At 28.7% G+C, this 27,885-nt stretch overlaps 2 protein-coding genes across 4 annotated transcripts in view; one reads left to right on the top strand and one right to left on the bottom strand.

Moving 5' to 3' along the window:
- The window catches only part of LOC129984673 (MAGUK p55 subfamily member 7-like), a 49,502-nt gene that overhangs the window by 5,969 nt on the left and 15,648 nt on the right, over window positions 1–27,885 (bottom strand). For 2 of the 3 annotated variants that reach the window (XM_056094602.1, XM_056094603.1), the window contains 10 exons: window positions 16,988–17,094; window positions 11,162–11,280; window positions 8,761–8,829; window positions 8,100–8,177; window positions 6,658–6,789; window positions 3,621–3,702; window positions 2,547–2,633; window positions 1,200–1,458; window positions 1,054–1,118; window positions 427–513 (listed from right to left, as the gene is read on the bottom strand). In XM_056094602.1, the coding sequence (XP_055950577.1) occupies window positions 427–513; window positions 1,054–1,118; window positions 1,200–1,458; window positions 2,547–2,633; window positions 3,621–3,702; window positions 6,658–6,789; window positions 8,100–8,177; window positions 8,761–8,829; window positions 11,162–11,280; window positions 16,988–17,030 (1,021 nt within the window). In that variant the 5' untranslated portion in view covers window positions 17,031–17,094. Of the gene's footprint in view, window positions 1–426; window positions 514–1,053; window positions 1,119–1,199; window positions 1,459–2,546; window positions 2,634–3,620; window positions 3,703–6,657; window positions 6,790–8,099; window positions 8,178–8,760; window positions 8,830–11,161; window positions 11,281–16,987; window positions 17,526–27,885 lie in introns of those variants that run through there. The other variant, XM_056094601.1, reaches the window with a different exon arrangement.
- The window catches only part of LOC129984675 (coatomer subunit delta-like), a 43,834-nt gene continuing 33,802 nt past the window's right edge, over window positions 17,854–27,885 (top strand). The window contains exon 1 of the mRNA XM_056094605.1: window positions 17,854–17,995. The gene's annotated coding sequence lies outside the window, so the exon portion shown is untranslated. The remainder of the gene's footprint in view (window positions 17,996–27,885) is intronic.

Genomic DNA, 27,885 nt, shown 5'->3' with positions numbered 1-27,885 from the left:
ATGATATTTTTGGTTTTTAATATTTTCTCTATCATCTTAATCCTTATTGTCATATCACTATGAAGTAACGTTTTTGAGATGTTTTGCACATTTAATATTGAAATTTTTTCTATAAAGTACCACCATGGAAATATTAATAAGTATAGGAGTATCTATTTCTTCAGGGGGAGCAAACTGTTTGACAATAATTATGATTAGTGTGAACCTTAAGAGACTAAATATACTAAATTATCAGCACAAAATATACAAAAGAATTTTTAATTTGTTAAACGACAAGATGATAAAAATTAATTCATTATATAATGAAATAATAATAGTGAAAATCTCTATGGCTGGTAAATCAATATAAATAGATATATAATGTACAAAGAAAATTAAATGAAAACTAATTCAATAAAATGATCATGAATAGCATTTAATAACTACCTATAAGAACAATGGGTCTGTACCTTCCAGGTACAGGATGTAATAATGCAACTTCTTCGTAAACAGGAATATCTTTGGCATCAGGATCTAATCAAACAAAGCAAATTTTGAGTAATCTTAAAAGACCAATATTTAAATTTACTAGTGGAAAAATAAAAGACAAACTGAGATATATTAAAATTGGGTATGTTTAATTCTTTATAGTTAATTCTATCTGTAATATGTTTTGCTTTCAAACTGTTAAATTTGAATAATTTTTAAAAACTAATTTAACAAAAAAACTTGCGAGCTTTTAATTTAAGCATCTACCCATATTTTTACAAGAAAATATGTGCATAATATACAGACATGAGATGCACTAGAACAAAGAACCATAAAATAATTAATATAGTAAAAGAATTACTTATGCATATTTTTTATATTTTATGATAATTATTAATTTATTAATTTAAGCATCTACCCATATTTTTAAAAGAAAATATGTACATAATATACAGACATGAGATGCACTAGAACAAAGAACCATAAAACAATTAATATAGTAAAAGAATTACTTATGCATATTTTTTATATTTTATGATTTCAAATTCTCACCACAGAAAAATGAAGAAACAACAAGGAATTTACCTATATAATTGTTGAAATTTCTGTCATTTTTACATAAATTACCATTCTGGAAATTAGAGAGGCGTCTGAAATAACAACAAAAAAATTAATTTTAAATATAGTAAAATGATTCAATTTTAAATCAAGTTATTTTCTTTAATACCTACATTTTCAAAAGACTAGGACTAGGAATAATTCCAATTCTTAAATCATTGTCTAAGTGGGCCTGCCACCAGTCAGGATCCTGACGACTGACTATATGCAAGATATCACCCCTTCGGTAGGCAAGACCAGACTCTGGTTTTGGATTTAGTGAATCCAGCATGGGATCATAAACAAAGTTCGCTCTTACTTGATCAGAAGGTGCATGCTTTGGAGGCACTCCTGGGACAAGTTTAAAAGTGATTGTGCCTTCACGACATTGCTAACCAGGAAGAAAGTTTGTTAAATAAATGGTGAAATGACCCATTCATAAATAATAATAATAAATCGATTTCCAACTTGAGTAGTCTAATTTGTCTTTTTCCTTCTCCAAGTTAAGAATTTTGAAGCATATGGTTTAGATATTAGCCATTCACTTTTTGGTGAATGCATGAGAAATTGCTGCATTTTGTAACTGAAAAGTAACAAATTAACTAGTTTGTTCTAACTAATCTAATTAACTTCTTGGGCTAGTTTATTTTGTAAGTATGAAATGCTTTTGTAACATTAGTTGAATAACAAAAGGAAAATGTAGGAAATGATCTAATTAAAAAAAATCATTACCATTTGATTTATAGGGCAAAAATGCAATGAAAAAAATTAACTCTTTGTCAATAATAATTTGCAATTTGATTTTTCTGCCAAAAACAAAACATGCCAAAGGTATATTTACCTATGAAACTTTATTTGTATTATAAAACCAAAGAGTTCATTAGTGTATATTTTATTATGATTTTGAGGAAGTAAATAAATTACCGATTCTTTGATTTTTTTCAGGAAAAGACTTTTTGCTTTTGAATCTAAAATGAAAATGACCCTTAAGACACTAAAGTTGGATCAAGAGAATAAAACTGAAAAATTCTTACCTCCTATTGTTCCAAATGTCAAGATCATGTAAAAGAAAAGGAGAAAAGGTTGAATATATATAACAAATAATAGGAAAAAAATGAAAATAACTCAATACACAAATTCATTAACACCAATAAATAATAAATTGCTCAATAAAAATATATTTAAAAAAACATAAATTTCAAAATAAATGGCTAAATGCATATTTAACATAAGTGATATAATAAAAGTTCAAAAATATTGTATAAATACAAGAGAAAATATACAATCTACATTATAATAAATAATCTTTACAAATACTTTTGAAGACAGCTCAGGAAGCACAAAATTTAGAATTATCTTATTTTATTTATTTTTTTCCAAAAAATTCAGATTGTGTTTTTTACAAGTAATTTTTTTCACATCAAAACTATTTAAAAAGATATTTCTTTTTTTTTTTTTTTATGTGGTTTTAATATAACTTACCAAAATTGCTAGAATGTCCAATGGACTCTTTCCTTTAACACGAATACCATTGACTTCTCTCAACTCATCACCCACATTTATAAGGCCTGCAATGCAATGGAATAATATAAATTATTCTAACAAAATAACATTATATTATATATATATATATAATGCCAAGATACCTCCATCCTTTTATTACATACATGAAAAACTGAAAATCAACTAATTTTTGGGACATGTTTAAAAAAAGCCTGAACCAAACTTACATTTAGGAATCAATAAATAATGTTTATAGTTTTAAATATTTTAAATTTATTAAAAAATATTTTCCATACTGTAATTTTATATAATAACAGTAATGAGGAATGCATAAGACAATTATCTTAAATATTGATCAGTTATAATATGCATTAATATAATCGCAAAAAGCATGTAAGCTCTTTAATGGAAGATAAAAATTACATTCAACCTCATTTGAGCAATTGAGCAAAAAAATTACTTAATACTAAAAATATAATAATGAATACTAATAATTGGTAAATCAACAGCAATAACATTTAGTACTGAATTTACAAAGTAGAATGATTCTGAAAAATGTCATGCAAATTGAAATCCAAATTTCTATGAGCAAATAGAGAGTGATAAATTTTACAAATTCATATGAAAAATATAATGCATTTACAAAACTTTGGATTCCATAGTTTTAAATCAATGCTATTGATTTAAGCAAGACTGCAGCACACAATAATAATAAAAGTAATAAATAAAAAAAAATCTTTATTCTGAATTTCTGGTCTTCATTTTCATTTAAAGTTGCAGTGGTCAATCCCTGCAATTTATAATTTCTGGTAAACAATAAAAATGTAACTTAAACACATGTAACTTCAACCTTTCTAACTGAATCACAAATGGGCTCAACTGAACCATGTGGCGCAAATAGGCATGCAATTAGATATTGAAGCTTTTCTGAATATAATTTTTTCTAAAGATAATGAAATATAGCAAAAAATTTTTATTCTAAAAGAAAAACGGTTTAATAAGTTAAAATAATAGTGAAAAAAATTTTAAAAACATATTTTAGATAAACTTACCACTGCGGTCAGCTACACTTCCTCTAACAATGCGGGATACAACAACAGCATCAGATGCTTCATCTATTTTTATGGTTGCACCCTAAAAATTATATATAAATACACAATTAAATCAACAAAGTAACTTACTGAAAGAATACTCTTAATTCATCAATACAGGTTTCATTTCTTAAAAATTATTCCTAAAACTGAATTAATGAATGCATATAAAATATATCAGAAATTTTTTTCTTTCAAATAGAAAACTGAAAGATGTAATAATATTTTAAAAATAAAATATAATGTATATCTTTGAATTTCTGATAATGCATGCCACCAAATATATAATCTAATTATTTCATTTTGATATTATACGAAAATGACACACTTTTATAAATATATTTTAAATTTTGAATAATAACTCACAGAGAAACTATGTTTTCTCATTGAATAATTTTATGCATTGGTTTGGGTCATAATTCATACATACTTTCTTTTCAATTTAAAAATACATGAAGAAATAAAACATATTGGGAAAATGCATTATATTATTTAAATGTGAATCTGATAATCTGAACTGGCAGATTTAGACCCTAAGCAGTACAAATAGATGCAATTTTTAACAATATATTCAAAATAAATTCAATAAAATATTAATGATTATACAACCATATATATGTAAAATATTATATCAAAATATTGTGTAATTATTTTAATAGATGTTTGTCAAATAAAAAAATGTAAACATTTTGAAACAAATAGGAGTTATACTTCACAAAGCATTAATACAATCCTAATATTTCACAATTCACAAAATTTGCATGTTTTACAATACCATTATTAAACAACTAGGCTAATTATATCTTTTAAATCCATCTGTATGTACCTCCCCCCCTCCCCCCCATATCGGCTTAGCAGCCTCAGTTACCTTTTAATTAGCCAAGGTGAAAATCCACCACTGGCTGGAAGAGACAGTATAAGAGTACTTAGAATTTTTAAAAATACTATTGATAGTGGTATTTTCATATCATTAAAATGGGATGTCAAGTGGTAAAAACAGAAAATTTTTGATAGTATTTGTTATTTACATTTAATGAAGGCATTAAGATTGCTGAAATCTGCAGTTTGTGCTATGGTGAAGGAACAATGCCTCAATATATCATTAATCATTAATTTTTGCTTCTTTAAAAGAGTGACTGAATCGATTTTGTCATAAAATGACTAAGCAGCTTTTTTAAAAATAAATTTGAAAATTTAAATTAAAGTTAAAAGCTAAAAAAAACAACCCATTTTTGAAATATTACTGAACCTAATAAATTGTTTCTGACAGAAGACAAAATAAAAGGAACTGAAACAGAAGGATGTAGCTTTAATTTTCTCACGAGAGCTATTAAAAAATGACTGTCTAGTTTATCTATTTTCTAATTTTCATGCTAATGCAACTTCTGGATAACAAACATAATCCTTCTTCCCTAACTTTCTGCTCATGCAATTAAATATTTGATGAAATGATGAAAACAATATTAATTTCAATATAGCAATCAAATCTCTAATATTTAAATTATGCAAAAAATAAAAAATCCCCGAAATTTAGGAATAACTGCTCGACAAGTAAATTGTTATGCATATAGAGAAATTTTTTACTTGTATAAAAAAATAGTGCAATAATATTACAGGAAGTTATTAAAAAATGTCAAAATGTTGTTTAATTTTAAATCAATGAAATTATTAAAAAAATGGATCAAGGCGCAAACTTCCACATTCCAAAATATATATCGCTATGTTTGCAAGTCAAACAATCTGGTACGAAGAGTGCCAACATATACATTCATTGTCATTTTAAGTAGATTGTCTTTTATACAACATATTTTAATGTTTCAAATTTATAATTCGAACTACATAACATGCCCAAATGTTTATAGAATAATCAGAAATGGTATTAATATTCAGGAACATAAGTGTTTCATTTAGATATTTGTTATTTATACAGTGAGTTTATCTTAATGATAATGTAGAGAGCATATTTTATTTATGGTTTTTGTGTAATGTTTTTTTTTTAGGAGAAGCTTAATATAGTTTCATATATCTAAGAGCAATAAGACTTTTTCTTTTTTTTTGCATATTTAAATTAAATTTGCCTTTAATGTCCTAAAAATAAAAAAAATAAAAATATTTTATTCAAACACCAAATTAAATTTCATATGACATTAGACGTAAGATTTTAGATTTATGCAGAGCTACTTAATTTAGCATATGACAAGTTATTTTTTTTCCTTTGTAAAGGATGAAAGAAACTGTCATTTAATAAGTCAGCATAAAAGAAGATTTTAAAAAAAAAATCACTTTATTACTACAGAAATCAAACATGATAATTCTGAAAGACCAATACTACCCAAGTAAATTGCAGTACTCTATTTAAAAGATTTTAACATTTTTTTTATTAAAATGAGATTCCTTTCATTTGTTTGAATAAGTTCTGATAAGTCAATATAGTAATTATTTACAATTTCAACAAATGATATAATGATGCTGAAGTCATGCTGAATAAAGATAGACTAAATCATAACCAACAAAATTGGGCATATAATATGACAAAATGAAAAACAAAATGATAACAGAAACAGCATCTTGATCAAAAACCAATATCCAGAGAGAAATAGTAGGAAGAAATAATATAAAATTATCTTTCAATTAATTTCTACAAAATGGAATTAAAAATCATATCTGCCAAATAGAATTTGTAATTAAAGCGATTTTTCCATACATTCCATGAGTCATGATATTTCTGTAATCAACAGAAAAATACTCTTATTTACTACACAGAAAAATATGCAAGATCACATGTAGCAGGAAAATTTTATATAATCATATGTAATCAATTATTTTTCGGACGTTTTTGATATGAAAATTCATATATTATTGAAAAATCTAATAAGTTATAACTTAAGAGGAAAAAAGATAATAAATTCTGAATATCTTATGAAATGTGGGAATCAGTTAATGAAAGTTCTTGAAGAATGAAAACTGAAGTATATTACAGATTAAAACATATGCTTACCAGTGGTTCAGTATTTTTAATAAGTTGAATAACTTTAACACTCTCGTCATCTTCATCTACTTCAAAAGGCACATCTGGTAAAGCTGGAAGAAAGTCTTTCCTGGCTACCTGATCATGAGTTTGAAACAAAGCCTGCAATATAAGGGTAAACACTATAATTTCCATACTCTAAATTAAAACAAAAAAAATTTAAAATCTTCTCTACAATATTGACACTATTATTGTCAAGGGCATATATTTTTTTAAAAACATATTTGTTAAAATAAGAAATTATAAAAAAGCAATGAAGAGCAAAAACTTATTCTCAGCACTACCAAGATATTGTTCTATGACACTTTGTATAATAAATACTTATTGCATAAATATTTGTTATTATATTTAATCAATATTTTTGAATAAAATTTAAGGAAACACAGAGACTTAATTATCTGCTTCTTCCTTTATTCATTATCAGAAATTCACTTTCTTCACTTATCGATATCAAAATCACGCAATTGATTCTGAAGACATAATATAAAATAAATTCTGGATGTCAGTTTAATAGAGGAAACTAAAAAAATAGAATCTAATTGGTGTTTTGTTTTGTTATTGAACAAGAAATCTGAATTTAGTTCAAAATTAAGAATTAGAAAATAGCCTAGCCCACAAGATTTATATAACCAGTTTATATCGTTTTACTCAATGATTTCAGTATTATTGCATTTTATTAAATATATAAATACAGAATATTCTTACAGACTGAGAGCTTCATTAAGAGTCACAAGAGAAATAATTTGAATTTTATGAGATATGATTGCCACAATTAAAGGAAATAGATTAAATATTTTAGTTAAATTAACATAAGAATTCCTTTTTATAGATAATTCTATTATCATATTGATTGTATGGTATGAAATAGTTTCATAGTAGTCAATTTATCATTTTTTTCCCAAATTAAATCAAAAATATTTTAATTCAGTAAATGAACCGCAGAAACCTGAGGCTATAATGTATTCATTCAATCTCATATTTTAATTAATAAAATAATAGAATTTTATAAATCATAAAAAAATCAATGGAAATAAATAAAAAAAGCATTTTATTGGATAATTAAATTTAAAGTGGAGTAACTTTACTTGTAATGTTGAGAGGTAATAAGTTTTTTTTATTTGCTCATTAATTATCTATCAGTAAAATATCAGAATAATAAATAGAATTGATGGTAGTTTTATCACCCCCCCCCACCAACAAAAAATTAGGCCTAAGCATGCACGGTTCTTTTTGATTAAATGCAACAAGTATTTTCTCTGTAACATTTTTAATAATCAGTTTTTTAAAAATGACTTTGAAATTATACAACAACACTAAACATCTGATTTGCTAATTTGCAGTAATACACATGAATAGATGCAACAATTTTGAGAAAGTTTGAAAATTAGTGAATAATTAAATTAAAATTTTACCTTTACATGAGGTTTTTCTAATAATTCTTTCAGTTCTTTTGAGTCTGGAGAGTTCACAGATGATAGTAAATCTTTAACCTGTAAATATACATGTAAGATATTCTAAAAGTGAATAAATATAAAATTGTCAAAAACAATATTTTAATAAATTGTGAAAAAAAGCATATAAATACTAAAGAATTCATTTAGACTATTCAGATAGTTATTTAATAAGAAACACCATCTATCTCAATTTTAAAAGTTCAAGAAAATGAAGAAATCGATTTTCTGTAACCTATTCTGATATCTGGTATAAATATGTGGACAGATGTTCATACCAAAAAATTAAAAAAAATAAAAGGAATAAAAAATAAATAAAATAAAAAAGGGGGAAAATAAAATTAAAAAAATTGGTATTGGTTGAAAAAAAATTAATTTTCCCCCATTCTAAAATTTGGAAAAAGAGATAGACGGTATTGTTCAATATACTAATGTAAATCATTATGTAATTAGCAACATACTAATGTAAAGATGTAAGGCTCTAATTACATATGCTTATATTAAAAACCCTTGAAATATTTTTGCCATTAAATATAAAATGAATATTTCAAACAATTAGTTTAGTAAATTAGTTTGTATAAAACTATAATAAAACTGCTCAAATGGAAAATGAGATTCTTACATCATTTGATAATCTAATGACATCTTGATAGGTCGGTTGAACACACTGGTTATTGATTTTATTATGAACCTATAAAGAAAATTTCAGAGCAATGAATGGCATAACATAGAAAAGAAAGTACAACTTCTGCATTTAATCAATCAATCAAACTTTATAATTCACTTGACTGCCACTTTAAGTATCAAAAATATATTTCATATGGAATTTTACCCTTATGATATTGTATCTTTAATCCAGCATAGTAAGCGAAATTTAAATGGATTTATATAAAATTATATATAATAAACTCACAATATTTCTATCTTTCAATGATTCAGGCAATGAAAATATTCCTCAATCAGGGAAAAGGTAGATTTTATTGAAGAACATTAAACAAATAATTTGACTTGTTTCAATAATTAAATTTGTTCACATCAAAGGAAAAGATTTTAATAAAGGAACTTAAGCTATGGTTATCAAGATCATATAAAGATTGAAAACTTTTTCCAGCTGATAATAGGCATTTCATCCATTCACATTAATGACAGCTCAAGTTGATACTCAACAGAACTTATTATTATTCGAAGCTGTACAAAACAATCATTATTTTGCAAAAGCTTTAGATACAAATTATAAGCACAGTCACTTTTTTCATACACATCAAAAACTAGAATGACTTTTAATCAATTTTTAAAAATGTTTCGTTGAAAAATCAAATTACCCATTTCTTAATATCTTTGATTAGTTCATAATTCAAGAATTATGAACTAATATTCTTGAGTGAAGAATTATTGATATTTCTTCAAAGTGAAACTGATATTTAAAAATTTATGCCCATTTAGAAACTATATTTATTTCATCAACAAGGTTGAAGAGATAAAGAGAAGGGGGAAAATATAACTAAGCATCTAAATAGCATCATTAATGCGATTGAAAGCAATATTTCATCTTATACTACCTATATCATTAAAACAATTTTGCTCATAGCAACTTAATTAATGAACATTATTTAGAATATTTACAGCACTGTTTTAATGAAATATTATCATATTAGTCCACTGCAATTAGATAAAATAGCAGAAAAAATTTATAAAGTTTTTAAAATACTTTTGGATCAATTCTCTTTTGATATCAAGGAAATGAAAACTGCAAAATTTTCGGGGAAGCTCCATCCCTTCTAACTCCCCATATAGTATGAAATGCATCTCTAGTAAAATAAAACACAAAATAGAACGGAATGAATTAATTAATATTTAATTTTTTTAGATTTTATGTTTGGTAGTTCGCGTAAAACTTCTATTTTACTGATTTTAATACAAAAAATTATAGAAAAAAAAATTTTTTTTCTGACACACACATACATTTATTATTACAGCAAAATCTTGCCATATACTATGCCTATATTTAAATCTTATGTGCTAATTTATATAAAAAGTACTGATCTTTGCAAAAAAATCATAGTGGTAAATTGTTTTAAAAGCAAGATACAATCATTTTATAATTTGACTTTTTTCTTTCCCTTTCTTGAAGTTCGTAGAAGCTTCATCTTCAGCATAAGAAATTTTTCGGTTTTCACTCTGTTAATCTCAAAGAATAGTCGATCAAAATTGAAAAACTTCAAAAGTTTTTTTTTTCTCGACAATTTTTGTTCTAATTATAACGGACTATATATCATAATGAAAACTTTTTTCAATAACGGAGAAATAATCGCTGCCAAACTTAAATGTTAGAACGATTGCACTAGCATCAATGATTCATCTCTAAGACGCGATTAGCATTATCACTAAAAATTAGGTTTCTACCTGGTTCTGAACTAATGGAAAAGTATCCAGTGTTATAAAACATTAGTACATTTTAGATTTTTAATAAAAGGACTGAATGCAATCTTAAAAATTTAGTCAAAAGAAATTGATACTTTTCCAGTTCTTGACAGCTTCATCAATAAGCACATATATTGGTGCAAAATATAACATTTCATTAGTGTACCAGTCACCAAAAAACAAGCAGTATCCCAAGAATAACAATGCCGCCTTTCAGGCATTATCTCCTTGAACTAAAATTTATTTTCAGTCAACACTGTTCAAGTAGTTAATTGAGTTTTCTTACTTTTAAGAAAAGAGATTGATAAAGACACTTAAAGCTTTTTTTTTTCCTCCAAAAATAAAACTTTTCATTAAAAGCATCAATTCTCAGTTTCTGGCGAGTGCAGTTCGTCATTGTTAGTCTGCTCAAGAAAATTTCTGACGATCTGGACTTGTCATTTCAGTTAAAGTGGTTTCTATTTTTAGTACCAATTTTGACATCTGTCAAGCAGCGGATAAATAAAGAAAAATCTACTTGTGAGAGCATATATAATTTATAAGATTTTCGATAATTTATCAATAATTTAATGTATGTATGTAAGGGAAAAAAAAGGACGTACAGTAATGAGAGATTGCAAATTCCTGTTTTGTAGAAGCTGTGATAAAAACAAATGATCTTCAACTGGAGTATCAACTTTTTCACACACTTGATCCAGAGAATCTAGTAAATTTTGTAGAGCTGGAAAATAAATTCAATAAATTATAAAAAATGAAAGCAAACAACATAAAACATAAATCTAGGAAAAATATTTTGTTATTATAAGCTTCTAGCCATTAAGGTACCCGGCTACTTTCAAGGGCTTTTTTTCTTTAAATACTGATATTTGAAGTAATATCTTTTCAAATTTTTCTATGACATTTACGTAAAAACTTAATACACCCGCACAAAATTTAAGAATCATCTTTTAAAAAAATTTGAGAAAGTTCAAATTTAATATTTTTTTTTTCAAAATACTCTCAATCAAAAACATGATTGTGACTGTACATTTTCCAGTATATATGATCATTGAGATATTGGCTAGAAACTAAAGCAAAAATTCAGGACTAACTCAAAAGTTCTTGCAAATTGTAATAATTTTAGTATAAATCATGATTTTTTTTTTTGAAATTTGATCTTTTTCAAAATTTAAGTGTCCAAGTCATACATCTTTTTTCAAAGTTTAAAAATTGCATAACTTTATAAAACGGCGTTCTTACGCCCTGTCCGCTTGCAGACGAGGCAAACTTTCCCCTGTTTTCCCTCTCTCGCGGTTTTCTGAGGTTCTTTGATGACAGTAAACTGGACAGGCATCAAAGGGCCCTTGAAAACCACAAGAGAGGGTCAAAGCGGGAACGCTTTTTTCAACACATCTTTGAACAAATGAAAATTTAAGATGAAAATACACAGAGGCCACATTACAAGCAAGTCACATGAGCATTTCTGCAAATCTTGGTTTTACAGTACATTACGGAACTCGCACATATTTGCGTTAAAAATGGTTTAATTTCACAGCTATATTACTCAATACTAAGAAATCATAATCAAATAAGAATGATATAATCAGCAATACTGAAAACTAACAGCTTTTCACTAAGAATCTTTGCTTGGATGCTGTCAATTATGAGTCAATAACAAATGATGCAGTACTTTGACTATCCCTTCTGTTATTCTGATATTGCTTACAGCAATTACTTCTGAAAATGTCCCAGGCCGTGTAGCATTACACTAGCGGCGAAGATGTGCAGACAGCTGTCACATGATAGCTCTCCTCTCTGGCTGCGGATTTTTTCGATACCGGTGTACAGAAATTGGTCTTACGGTATGACACGTTTTTCAATTCTGGTGGCTCTTATGTTGAGAAATAATTGAAAGAGTGCTGTATTTGTTTCAATAAATGTTTACAAGTAACTATGTTTTGTGTTTATTTACAGCCGCTGAGAAAATTATTTTCTGGATGAAATAATAACTTCTATCCCCGCTAATAATAATAAAAATGAATATATGTGTGCTTTGGCATTCTTTACAGGTCAAATCGTTTGATCTAGAGCTACCCGACTTCGTATATATATATATATATATATATATATATATATATTGGAAGGCAGAAATGTACTTTGGAACATTTTTTGAAAATTTTAATTAAAAATTGAGTGAAATTGATGTTTTTTTTTTTTTTTTTTTTTTTTTTTAATTTCCGAAAATATTAAAACACAACAATTTTTACATCATTTCAAAGAATTTATTAATACTATTTGTACCGAATAATTTATTTTTAATCTTTGAACATATTTTACAACAATATACTGTCATCGTTCAGATAAAAGTAATTAATCTAAAATTGTAATTTTAAAATTAGCAGTGGCAGCCGATCAGCACAATCATCACCAAATTCACTTCGTATCCGCGAGATCACGGTTCGATGCCCGATGCATTTTTTCTTTCTTTTTTCAAATTTTAATCTGGTGCTCTCTCCAAGATCACTTTAACCAACAAAACTAAAATATCCTTTGCCATGAATCATCGACTAATGGATTTGGATTGATATGCCAGACAAGATGAGATTTGAATCCAAACTTCAGAATACCATTCTTAATGCAATAATCATAAAACGATACATTAGAATCGTTTCGGAAATGTTTGTTGGAACAAAAAAATATATTTCACATTATTTATTTCGGTGATAATCCCTCATTCAATTATAGCACTTAATTTTACGATTGAAATATTATCTATTTATAAGATATTTTGAACTATTTTTTTTCAATAGTGACTTCAATGTCTTATTATTATTATTATTTTTGCATTAGAATCAAATAAGCAAACGAAGAATTGATGATATATTAAATAAAATACAGATATAAACACGTTTATACACATACAATTTTCTAAAATATTTTCTCACATACTATCTCTAGCGTAATAATTAAAAAAAATCTGATTTAATAAAAATCTGACAAAAAATTTAAAGAAATAATTATAATAACTCTTGTATTTTGAATGATTTTACACCTAAGAGCATGAAACTTTATTAAATTCTTATTTTGTCATGTAAGAGATATCGTCAAATGCAGAATTGCATATTTTTGGAAAAGATAAATTTAATTATGAACAAATGAAATGTAATATAAGATGAATCTAGTTTATTTACATTTATCTAAGAGGCCGGGTTAGCCTGAATGGTAAGGCGTTAGATTTGCGTCCCAGGGGTTAGGAGTTCGAACCCCGCTTGCCGAAGACTCCCCGTGTGAGTGGTGGCTGGCGCACGTATGTGGTCACAAAGTCCTCCATGTCGAGAGTAATACCACTGGGGGTACTGGATCAGGGGTGATCATTCTCTGATTCAGGTCTAAATTACGATCAGTGGATGAGTAAATGAAATGCATAAATGAAGTCCGTCCCGTAAAAAGGGTTGTGACGTGTGTGTAGCTAATTTGCACTCCTGGCCCTAGATGGCGCTACTGAAAAAACACGCGACGCACCCTTGGCTTAAAATCATGACGGGGACAACACCTGAGCTGGCACCTCCTTCCCGCCTCCAATTTTCCACTCTACAATAGTGGCAGAACAGCTGATTCAACAAATTTAATATGTACACTACTCACACTTCCACGTTTTCCATAGAATTCTCTTTTTAATTTAGAAACTTCCTATCCTGAAACCGAGAACTTACAACTACACAACCATAACTAGATATAAAGGTGGAATCGGGAATAATTAGTATTACAATAAAATTAAAATTTCCATTTTATCGAAATTCAAGTGTTTCAGCGATTTACATGTTTGTTAAATAATGTTCCAGGAATGCTTGCGATAACAAAGTGCATTTACAATGGACAGCGTCCTCCATATTTTGAATGATTCTAGGTGTGAGGTGAAATGGCTCAAGTCGGTTCTTATATCTGTTTTATTGAATTTTAATTTTGAGTTATAATCGCGCCGTTTAAAATAATCGGCCACTGGTGTAGAATTAAGGAGATAAGCAAGATTGTCCGTTAGAAGGAAGTTATTGATGAAAATAATACTTTCCAGCAACTTGGAAAGGGGAGGGGGATCCAGCTATGAACATTTCAGCTTATACTAGTATATCAGTAAAAAAAGTAAGCCACCCTGGCCGCTCAAAATGATCACACCACCTTTGCACCCTTGCTTTTTAAAGATATATTTTGGCTTACTGTAAATGTTCTAATCTCTCCAGAAGTCTGTGGAATAATTCCTCTGTGAAGTCTGTGGAATAATTCTCCAAATTAAAATGAGACCCATTCAGTAATGGAAATTCAACTCCAAACCGTGGCATTCCAAGAATGATCATTTTTACATCATTTCAACCAGGCAATTTTGCAGTCTTAATCAGCTGATGACAAATCATTCTTTAGAAGAAGTCCCTTTCTATGAAGAACTTGCTGTTTGTTCAAATGTCAATTTTGTACTCATTTAAGCAATCATTTCTGGATGATGTTTCCGGAAATCAGTTTTGGTACGTTTCAGATCTTATTCCGATTAAATTCTAGATTTTTAACATCGCTTTTGATTTTTTTTTAGGTCTTTACAAACCTGTATTAGAATCCATCCCGTTTTCATTAACCCAACTATGCGGTATTTCTCACAATTTTTCAAATGCCTCCTCATCAACATCCACTATCCATATATGAAAATCTAATCTAACTATCGTATAATTCTTGAAACTGGGATTTGAAATGCCCAGTAATATTTTTTTTTCAATACACGAGTTGAAAGAATAGCCGCAAATTTTTTTTCATATTTTTATGTACCAAAAGTACATTTAATTTCACACGATGATGTTAATCCTCTGCTACTAAACAACAACTCTTTATTGTATTTCACTTAATATAATTTATATCAAATGCCATTTTAGTTGGTACCACAGAGGCTTTGCAATCACATGGCAGAATTCAGGTGTCATTGAAAATTGTTAATCCAGTAGTGTAACAAAACCGAGAAGGATATTGATGTTTTAGATGCTAGTTTTACAAAGCGCAGGAATGACAACTTTTCTTTGTATTTATCAAGTTAAAGTAATCAGATTTTTTTAAAACTTCAAGCGGAATACTCTACGTATTGAAAGGGGGGGGGAGGGGCAGAGAAAGGAAAATAAAAGGGATCAAGACAAAACCAAAGCGATCGTGGAAAGTAAGGGCGTGTGGCGTTAGAGTCAAAATGAACGGCATAAAGATAAAATGTTAGTACGTATAAGACTTTTTTTAAAGTATGATCAAGGGATGAAAAATAATTTCATTCCCTGGTTGCCATTTATTCTTGCTAAACCAATAGTGATAACTGGAAAGAAAAACATCGGGCGCTATTTATTTTCTCTATGCCACTGAGTAAATCAATGCAAATTGTCAATTAAACATTTGTCGGGACTGTCTCAACAAATTCAAATGTCTAGAAATTACATTTCAAGCTGAGAAGTGACTAAAAAAACATGGCGACGAGACCTATTTATTTCTGTTCCACTATTGCATTAATCATACAAATGACATGCAAAATTCTTTAAACGAAAAAAAACTCTTATTATTTTTAATAGTTCTATTGAAATCTGTTGGGCAGAGTGTCAACTGTCTATGAAATAGCTTTCAATAGAAAAATTTGGAAGTTACCAACATTCACAATACTGAGAATTGTTTTTATTTTTCTGCCTTTTCCAACTTTTTTCTTCTCGAGAAAAATATTGCTTCGAGAATGAATTTTTTACATTCTATGTTTTTATTAGCAGCAAGATAAAATTTAATACCTCTTTTCCAATTTCTATAGTTTTCAAAATGTTTGAAATAATTATGTTCTCCTACACCACTTTCTTATTCATGGTTATTTCTGAGCTTCTTATATTATATTTTTGCAAATAAATAACTTAAAGAAGCATCGAGGGAAGGGCGGAAAAAAGTTACAAGGAATTTAAGAAAAGAAATTAATAATTCAGAACAACAAAACGTGATGTTTGTTGAATTTCATCAACTCTCAAATGCGATAAACAATGCAATAATCGAAATGTAAACTAATCAATATAAGCAATACGGTCACTAAATTAATTTATGTATAGTATTCGGTAATATCAAAGAATAAAAGTGGTAGTGCAATTTCATAGCAATAACAATGCAAATTACCGTATTTTCCCGAAAATAAAATTTATTTTCCACATCATTTTTCAAATTATCCGTAATACAAAACCTAATAAAAAAATATTCCAGTTAAGTTTGTTAGTTTTAAAAATAAATATACATAAATAATATATAGCGATTCAAATATAATTAAATGTAAATAATGATATAAAAAATGAAGATTTTGGAAAAGAGCTGATTTTATTTTCGGGAAAGCAGAGCACATGGGAAAGGCCCGATTCAATAAATCTCTATGTAGTAAGCAAAATAAAAGAAAACATTTTATTTACCAGTATCGCATCCTGTGCCGTTATGGTAGACACTACCTGACATGATCTGTGCATTAGGACTCTGTACAGTAGGTTGGTCCTTGAGTTGAAGCCTCTCTTTGCGCAGACTGCAACAGAAACAATTCATGTTTTTGAAAAACCTTGACAGCATATCCAATGTTTATAAATATCTTCAAAACGAACAATAAATGTCAACTCCAGATATCAATAAATTGAAGTCATATTTATCGCTTATCAGATGCTTTGAAGAATCTTTAGAACTAACACACACTACAAATCAGTAAATTATTTCTGTAATAATTAAAGACACATTTTGTAAGCGACAAGATGCACGCATACGCGAAGAATAACAACTTGAAAGTTTCATAGTTTCGCCGTTAAGGTCTAGGTTACAACATCCAGGTCTGAAGTCCAGGTTGTCACCAATTTTAAGACAGGAAACAAAAGAAAGTAGCATATGTTCCACAGCGAGTGAAGGTAAATATTTGCTAAAACAATAATAAACGGGTCGGCTGAGATAAGACACACAGAGAGAAGAGAGCTCTTAACGCGCCACGCGTTTAGAAAACATCATCACCTCTTCAAAGACAACACTATAGGAGCGAACTGCGAAGATAAGTTTGGAATAAGTTGTGGGATTAGGTTTCATCAAAAATCCGGCGAGCCCAATACCAAATAACCTGTCGTATTTTGTGGAGCAAAGTACGTCACGCTGCCTTCAGAGACATGACAACGAACAACAGCACTAAAAGCCGCTTGGATGCGTCAAGTGAGGATGGTAGCCAAAATTAGATCATCCCACCCCGATTTACGAGCGGTCCTCCAAAAAGTGCAAACGCAAACGTGACATAATCGGCAAGCGAGGCGAGGGAGAAATCGTTCACAAACGGCCATTTTTGTGAAGTGTTGTGCCATACAAGCCAACTCTCAATCAATCGCGAGAGCATCTTGAGGATACTTGGAAGAAACACTCCATTTGGCATGTCATGGATCCATTCATGGATAACTGTGAGTAAAATTTTGGGCAATTCTTTCATATAGCCAAAGGAAAATAATACAAAAGTTGAATATATCAGAAATGTGTGTAAAAAAATGTAAATGTTGTGCCTTCGATTTTCTCATATATTAATGCACAGAACTGTGGGAAAGTTATATTAATAATATTATACAACGCATTTCTGCATAAATTTAATTTTGATTTTTTCAAAATTATTATCGCTGTATATTAAAGATTATACTGAAATTTCCAAAACATAACATGAGTGCAAAACATTAGCATAAATTAGTTATATCTGTGCTCAGATTGCTGTATGCGATATGTAATTTTTTGTTTTCGCAAAATGCCATATGTCGCAATTGGCTTCAACTGTTACATAAAATATTCGTATTTCGTATATTTTTTATGTGTAATTCCTGGTATATGCTTTGATATAATAGAAACTATATTGAAGTATTTAAAAAATATGATTGAAATGATATTGAAATGCAAAATATTCCAGATTTTCTAGTATGCATTATAGACAACAACTTTATATAAAGATCTCACTTATAATAAGTTAAAAATAATTATCAACAGATGAACATTTTTCATAAACTTGTAATATTTATTTCAATAAACTACTTTTCTAATTCTTAAGACCATATATAAACTTGTAATACAGATTTCAATAATCTATTTTTCAAATTTTTAAGACCATGTATAATTGCATGCGAAATTAATACCAGAATTGAAAAACAAAATTTGGATTGATTCATTGATTAATTCATTGAACTGATCTACAGTAAAATAAAACATAAGAAACAATAACCAAGTATTAAAGTTATACCGAGGCCTTTTCCTTATTTTATGAAAAACTGTAAACTTCCAATTTGATTAGAATTGAAATGACGCTGCTAAAATTATTGATAATCATATGTAAAAATAATTATAATAAGAGGAAAGAAAAATAATAATAATAATGATATTTTTCCCATTCTCCTTTTACCATATATAAAGAGGAGATGGAGGAAAAATTAATTATTATCCGAAGGCTCAAGAACTCAACTGCGGAAAAAAAAGATTAAACTCGGAGAAAATATTTAAGTTACAATTTTAAAAGGTGCCTTTTACCATCTTTGGTAGAAATGATGTAATTTTTTTTCTTGAGGACTAATGTCAAATAAAAGCAATAAATAAAACTATATAGAATATTTTCAGCTACTTTTATGAAATATTTCCTGTTAAATAGTTTATCACCAATCAGTGTTTGTTTTAAAATTATTTTAAAGTTCTTGTTAGGTTTCTAATCTTGCGCTATTCGCATAAGTTACGACTCATTATGACAAATAAAAATCCCAACTCGATTTACAATTTTTCTGTCGCTGTTAATAAATTTGATCTTTTGTAAGGAATTTTACTGACAATTATGCAGCCTTATTTATAATAGTATAAATTCTACTTAATTATGATGAGGCAGAGAAAAATTTCAGGAAACAAATGGATACTCTATAGCCATTACTATCAAAATAAGTGAATTAGAATTTTAATAATATTAACCATATAAAAACAACTGATCCAATACAGGTATCGTTTGTAATCTTGATAATTTATCAATGTAGGCAGCAGCGCTTTCAAACTGCTGCAATCCATAAAAATGCCCGAATCAGAGTCAGTGTTGCTGAATCAGAAACAGTCGAAAGGAGCGTCTATCCCTTTAAGAATTTATGCTTATCGACTGTTTCTGAAATGCTCTTTCATTCTTGGAATTAAAACATTTTTTTCCATATTTAGCTTATATATTGCGGTATCTATGCTAATTCATTTTTTTCTCACCACAAGTGTACTTTCAGAATTTGCAATATACTGATAAGGTACATCGTTACGTTAAGGTGATCACAGATTTGGATTACTATATACGACATTTTACTATGCACCACAGCACCTTCATTTACATTTGGATGTTTAAGCTCATTTGTCAGAAAGTATATTATGATTAGAATTAGCACATGATATAAACCAAATATGCTGATTCCTTTTAATGCTATTCATAAAATTAAATCCCGTAAGTAAATTTTTAATATTTATAAAAGAAAAGTAAAAAGTAAGATAAAGTTGCTTAAGAAAAGCATCTAAAAAGCATCTTGTAGCCTAGGGTTCCGGGCCACATACTATGCGTTTGTCCTTTTTCATAATAAAGATAGCCAAAAGGCAATTTTTCATACCAAGACTTTCTAAGTCTTGCATAGAGAAGCCATACTTGTTAGCACCCGATTGTTAGGTAAGATAGAAAGGAGTACTGACTTAAACATGTAAATAACTTTTTTTTTTGAAACGCGCACGCACACTTTTAGGAACATGATTCGCATTCGCAGTGATTTAAATAACATTCAAACTCGAATGGCCAAGCAATTAAGGTTTGACAAAGAATTGTTTGTGAAATAAAATTAAAATTTGAAGAATTCCTTGAAAACTTATTGAAAATAAAACCACTAAAGCAAAAGCGATAAAGTAATCATTTTAGTTTTAAGCCCTCCTGGAAATACATCCCTTGGAGTAATGAAATTACTTATCTGAGAGCAGCTAACAGTTTTAACTAATTTTACAAAAGAAATTGCATGAAGACTCTTTAAGAAACTGCACAAAGGCGAAAATATAGCAATTATGAAAATTAAAAACTATAATGCCAACCAACCAAAGAATAAAAGATCCATAATAGCACTTTGCGTTGACTCCCATAAGATATGATGCTCAACCACACCAATGCGTATCCGCATAAAAGCAAATTTGGCGAAACACATAATTTAAATAATCCCTACTCATCGAGCTAATGCTCAGCTTTTATTTATTTTCGACTTCATCACATCTTATCATCAAAATATAATTAGTTCTCATTATGTGCTTTTCTGCATTTTAGATACTTCCAAATTTAATAGGTAACAGTAATAATAATTTTCGTAGGTTAAGAAACTTTTTTCCATGGATTTGGCATTTCAATTTATAGTAATAAACTGAACTAAAAAAATCCCATAACTTCGAAGAAAAAAAATTGCATTTTAATACTACGCGCTAAGTGAAATAAATTGAAATTGACCTTATTTATAAAACTGATTATGTATATAAAATAACGCCCACAGGTTTTTTTTTCAGCTCTGCAAATCTTTTAATATCGCCTGATTTAAAATTTTTAAGTTTTAAAGTTTTGAAAAATAAATTCCCTGTCATTTGAAGCCTAAAAATATATTAGAAAGATTTTTTAATCGTATTAAAAAGTTGACCTACGTTGTGGGACTAAAGAATTAATTTTAAATGTATTGTTTTTTAATCTGAAATTTGATAATATCTAGTTTTGGAGTAGTGTACAATTAAAGTTTTACTGCAATATGATGAGATTAATTTTTCTTTTTTTAAAAATTGGTACATGAAATAATAAAGGAAGAAAAATACAAAATGTACTGATACAAAGCACATGAACCTCAAGCCCGTTCACCAAGCACCTAAACACCCTATCTTTATTAAATGCTATAAAAATTTCTTGAATTCATCTTCATTTCCAATTTCTCTTTAATAATTAAAATACTCTACTTAAATACTCGTATTTCAAGTAAAATATGGATTACACATTAATGCATGAAAATAGTTTTTTTTTTTTTTTTGTTTTTTTTTTTGCTGTTGCAAATGTTTAGTTTAATGTATTGATGTTAAGTAATTTCTCTTTCATTTCATATTATTGCCACATAAATTCAGTCAATCTTAGATCATGATTGATTCAATATAGGTTTTTTTTAAAATTAATTCCATTATTTTTAAAAAGCTCATTTTCGATTTATTCAAAAAAGTAAGTAAATTTGAAATACTCTTTTCTAATTTATATGAACCTATATATAGGAAAGGAAATCAGCTACCGAAGCATTTTTAGAAAATCGCCTTGCTATTGTATACAGTTGTTTATTTGAACCTGTTCATGGATATCTCGAAAAATATCAAGAACAAGGTATCTTTCAATTAGATTTTCATCAGTCAGTCAGCTTTATATGATAGGCAAGTCTCCATTCGTCTCAGCATTTCGTCTCACAGAGAACGCAAATGAATTGGATATTATTTTCGATTTCTTCCTGTTGATTGATTGAATCCAAAAATGTTACAAATTTATAATTAGGATGCTAAAATGACATTCCAAATTTAATGAATCCAGTTTGTTGTGTTTTGATGTTGTTGCACTGATATTAACATGGACAATCTAAGAAATTTTTAGATTTCAGGGACATGTAAAACTTGGAATTTGAGCAAAATTTCCTGACAATTGAATCAAAAACTCACGAATTTACATTGGAATACTTAAAAGGATTTATATAAAAGTATATAGCGCTAAAAGTTAGTATAAAAAAGTTGTAGCGTTTGTGATTTTAAAGTATCTGCTTGAATTCTATAATCTAATCTAAAGAAAATATTATTTCTTTCTCAAATCCAAAGAATCAGAGAAAGCAACAAGTAAAACAGTCGAATATTCTTGGAAGACAAAAATGAATCATTCATTAAAAATAATTAACATTTAAAAAAATTCTTGTCATTCGTCAATTTTTTCTTTAAAAGTAATGCAGTGTCATTCGTTTTACGACTATAAGTTTTAACATTATACTTTTAAAAATTTATGTTTTCTTTAACAAATGGGATTATTAATAACTGAGCCAAATTCTATTATTCTAAAATTAAATTATTTTACATTAAGACTCATTAAAAATCATATTCGAATGATAAGTTCTAAAATAAAGTTGCCAGCGAACAATAACGACACACAAATAAACAATAACACGGAGAAAACTTACAATCTGAGGAATGCCTCCATTGCTGGGCGTCCACACTGAAGAGAGATGAACACTAACAGTGCGCAACCCTTTCCAGTTTTTCAAAAAATATGTCATTAAGATAATCTGCAAACGCCTCTTATTTTCTTCTTCGCCATTAATGCGCCCAACAGAAGGTATATCCGCTAGAAATCTTGAAACCCACTGCTTAGAGGTTGAGTTATTAACTTTTTGTAAAGAAAGACAGTTGTAATGGGTACAACTATTGTGAATACTACTCTTGTGAAGGAATTTTAATATCAGGTGCTAAATTCCAAAAGAGTGAACGGACACTCCCAAGTGAAATGTGATTTAACTACAAGTGAATGAATGACTGTATTAATAAGAGTGGTCTTTAAGTATAGGTAAAATTCATATTAATTGCAGCATGCTTTTGAAAAACAGTTATTTTTAGATTCCGATTCTAAAATCACATGTCAAAGTTTGAAGTTGGGTTAGATGTGCAGAAATAAATGAAATCGCAAACGTGAAGGATAACTGCTATAGCTCTCTGTCAGTGAATTAAATAAAAGAAACAGGAGCATCAGATAAAATGTGTAGTACAAGATTAATGGGAATACAACTTTATTCATTGTATGATTAATGGCAAGCGAAGACATGTAAAATTTCGAATGACAAATCATTTGAACATTTAGTTCAAAAATATATTTTTATATTTCGTCTCATATACCACAGAGTTTGTCTTGCACACGATACGTATGATAATCGTGCAAAAAAACGAAATAATATTTCGTTATTGCACATTTTATCTAAAATATCCGTCTTTTTATTTTCTCTGTAATGTCGTCTTTAGGGCCGGATATAGCTTTCTAGCGTCTATTGGGTAATGCAAATTTCAGAGATGTTTTGCCCTTCCAAACTTTCAAAATCAAAGTTTTTTTTTTATTATCGATTTTAAATTTAATCATTATATAAATAATTTTAAGTACCAAATTTTGAGAGCAGCAGAGTAAAGTACCAAAACGCTTAGTTGTAAATCACTTTCTAAAATGTTGGTTTCAGTATACTGCGTATAAAAAAAAAAATGCTCGACTGAAATTTAAAAGTAATTTTAAACAAAATAGCAAAACACCTTTTCTTAATACAATCTAATTATTATTTAATAAAATGATCGAATATTTTTTCTTATTATAAAGCACCACAATTTTTTAGAATTATAAAATAATATAAAACATGAAAACAGTAATTAATTAGGAAGGCTACTGGAATAATAATTTCATAATTTAAACAACACTTGATATTAATTTGAATAAATTTAATTGTATGGTCCTTTCAACTAATAAAAGCACAAAAATAATTTGAAAATGCCACAAAAATATATAGAACTTGAGATCCCCTACAATTGTGAAGCTCAAGGCAATTGCTTATTCAATAATACGACTCTAGTTGTCTTTCGCGTTTGTGACCACTATAATACAAAAAAGGCATGCTTCTATACATTTGACGTCCGTTCAAGTGTGTCCATGATTTTTATAATCACCATATTTATCAAATTTTATGCACTCTCTATAACCATTGGAATAATCATTATGAATAAAAAGTCACCGGATAAATAAACGGGCCCTTGGCCACACTAAAGGATAAAATAAAAGTGATGCAGTTGTTGTGGTCACATTTTCGAGGATGGACATACCTCCTATGGGCGGGGCAGATACATATACAGTGACGTACATTTTGAAACTGGTCATAGCCCCAGCGTTACTTACTATTCACGGCAATCCAATCATTGAACACAGCTTACGCTTTAATGTAAAGTCAAAACAGTATAGCATGTATTTTGGACGTCTTCATTTCATGTTACTGAACCAAAATTTAAATGGATCTACAACTTAGAGGACACAATAACATACTATATTTCTTTTATCTAAGTCATTCCGTTTCTGAATAATGGTGTTCACATATAATAGACAAACAGTAAACCCGTTCATAAATTTGGTCCAAAATTTATATATCTAAAATTCTGTTGATCGCAAAGCTGCTCAATTTCAGTCTTCCAGCTTTTTTTGAGTTTTAGAATCAGGTTGTTGACACGCATAGGAACAGACAGACTTCCTCTAAACGAGTTTCGCTAACGACATGAATGGTCAGACAGACTGTAGAAGTCAACTTTTTGGAGAATGTGGTTCAAAATTTGTCACAGATTTATAACTCTGTTGATAAAACCATATTCCAAATTCTATACGTTTATCTATCTTTTTCAATTAATTATTGTGTTGACCTTCGTACTGTCAAGCAGAAAGACAGACTTCCTGATAGATTAGATTTCATCCAAAATTTGACAGAAATATAGTATTTTGGTGTAAAGGCTATACACCAAATTCAATACCATTAGTTAGTTGGAATTTTGAGCTATATGTTCACAAATGCACATAAAGTTCCAAAATTTTATTTTTCCCCAGATTTTGGAAAACCTAAAATGAGACTGATCTAATTCTCGAACTCATTTTCTTTCAATCATTACATTTTATCTTTTTTGCATACTTTTATGTACTAGAAAGTGATGAGTGGTTTTTTTTTTGTATAATTCAATGAACACACTTGGCCTGGCGCATTTCTACTTGCCAAAACACCAACGCGAGAATCCTGGAGGAACCACTGAAGTCAATTCATATAATGTCGCAGTCATATCAAAACCTTAACCATCACACATGTGCGTACACAAATACTGTCACAAAATCATACCTTCAGTAAGATTCGCATTAGATCCCGAAATAATTTTTTTTGCGGCGTCTTTGATGTAAAGTACATTTTGACAAATAGCTTGCATTTACACAGATGAAAATGGATGATCATGGAAGATAGTTGAAAATGAAAACCCCAAAAAGCAAATAAATGAAAGAAACGAATGTACGAAAAAAAAAAAGTAAAACAAGATGAAGAATAAATAAATTACGTTTATCATTTTGTTTAATAACATTTGATTCATTCACATTTATCAAATTAACAGGAACATCTTACGCAAAAAAGCAAAAGGTGGGAAAGGGAATTTTTCTAAAGTCTAGTTAATCATTTTTAGGAGCTTTTATCATAAAAATACTGTTTCTTGCAAGGTTCAATTGACTGCGACATAAATTCCAAATTCTCTTTGACCGTGATCCTATCAGAAAATGTAGGCAAGATAAAACCTTGATAAAATCCGAAAAATGGGACATCCAGCTAAAAGGAATAGAAATGGCGGGGGAAGGATATCATATATTAAAATTGCCATAATTCTCTTGCATATGAAGATAAGACAAATTTAAATTAAGAATATAATTCTCTCATCATAACAAAAACTTTTGTATAGAAAGTTTTTTGGTAACTGCTATCTCTTAGCAGACAGGTGCTAAATTCAATTTTCAACTTCTAAATTCTGATTGCTTTTTAACTAATGTCTGTGACACTCCTAATGCTCCCATCTCATTTTTTTCCGCCCTTTTTCATCCCCAGAGCTTCAAATCTTATAAATTTAAAGGAGTAAATAATTCAGGAACGAAACAGATAATAATTTCAAATTAGCTACGTTTTTAATTTAATTTCCTAATCGCTCGAATTCCGTTTGCATTGTAACTTTTAACTCCGAAGCTGCGCGGACTTCTACCTTTCACGGAATTAAAATGCTGAGATTTGTAAATTCTTTCTGAAACTATACAAAGATCGAAGTTCTTTCTCACGTTCTTTCTTTCATCTTTTTTGCTTATTTAATAGGTTCACCGTTTTGCTTTCGCCATAATTTAGACAAAATCTTGAAAAAGATAAAATTCCACGAAATTCTACAGAATAAAAAACACTAAAAATTTATATAAATATACAGATATCTAGTAGATGACATTTATAGTAAATTAAATGGCTTTAACACGTAAGTGCTAAAAAGAAATTAAATTTGTTTTCAAGAAATTTGAAGTTTTCCACTTTTTTTGGGGGGAGGGGGGGGGGTTCCTCTATGTTTATCCACCGTTGAGACACATTTACCGTCATGTCTGGCAGAATTAAAAAACAATGCAAGATTTTTTGGCTCCTGCGCTCTTACTGTCAGATCCAAAAACACAACACATTAGCGAACAGAAAGAAACGAGTAAAATATTTTATAAAAATGACACACTGACGAAATTTTGAAGAGCATTCATGAAACTGATGACAGAAATAAAAAGATGATTAGGCATCGTACGAACAAAAACAATAAGCTTCAATAATAATTTGCAGAGTCCTTTTCTTTTAAAGCATTTTAAAATTTGTTTGTTATTGACTGATTTCGTTGCAGAAACATTTTGGCCGTTTCCCAGAGTAAAGATAATTCTGCTGGCTGGATTCTTAAATGTTGACTTAGTCAACAAGAGGATTTTTTAAGATCAGTGTTTAATCTTAACGCAAGATCATATCTTTTTACTTCCACATATATAAAGAGGAGAAAAATTACTTTAAAAAATCGACTTCTGAAACATTTTGTACAACTTGAAATCTGGCAAATACATTTTTAAAATTATGTCTGCTGACTTATGAATACCAAAATTTAATACGATAAAATCTAGTCGGTCACAACAAAATTATTGAAATATAAACATAAATAAAACCCACTGATGAAAAGTTGATCTGTCTCCCGTCTGCCAAAATCTTGTTCAGTGAGACTTCCTAGCCAAATTAAGTTCATTTGTTGAGTTTCTACAGAAAAATAGTTAAATAACTTTGTGCATAATATCATTTAAGTTTTAATATTTTTTTTATTATTGATGATTATTAAGACATATAATTTTTTCATAAATATAATTCTTAGACTTTTTAGACATCTAATATGAAATGATGAATGGGATTTCTGTATTAATATCTGTATAATGTGAAGGTAAGGGAAATTTGGGTGTCACTTTCAATATACTTTTAAATTTAACCTCTCACTTGGTCACCACTGTAAGGCATGGTTGTGTGTCAAAGGACACCCGGCGCACTTCCACATTTTGCGGTGGGGGGGGGAATTGTAGTTATATTTTAAATTCTAATTTGAATTCGAATTAATTCAACTGAAGCTTTGTAAAAATTATTGCGTCAGCGGTTCCCACGTGCCGAGTGAAAGCATAGAGAAGCGC

The sequence above is a fragment of the Argiope bruennichi genome, chromosome 9 (genome assembly GCF_947563725.1).
Source record: "Argiope bruennichi chromosome 9, qqArgBrue1.1, whole genome shotgun sequence".
NCBI classification, from domain to species: Eukaryota; Metazoa; Arthropoda; class Arachnida; order Araneae; family Araneidae; genus Argiope; species Argiope bruennichi.
The sequence above is the reverse complement of the archived record's forward strand: the minus strand, read 5'-3'. Positions and strand labels throughout refer to the sequence as shown.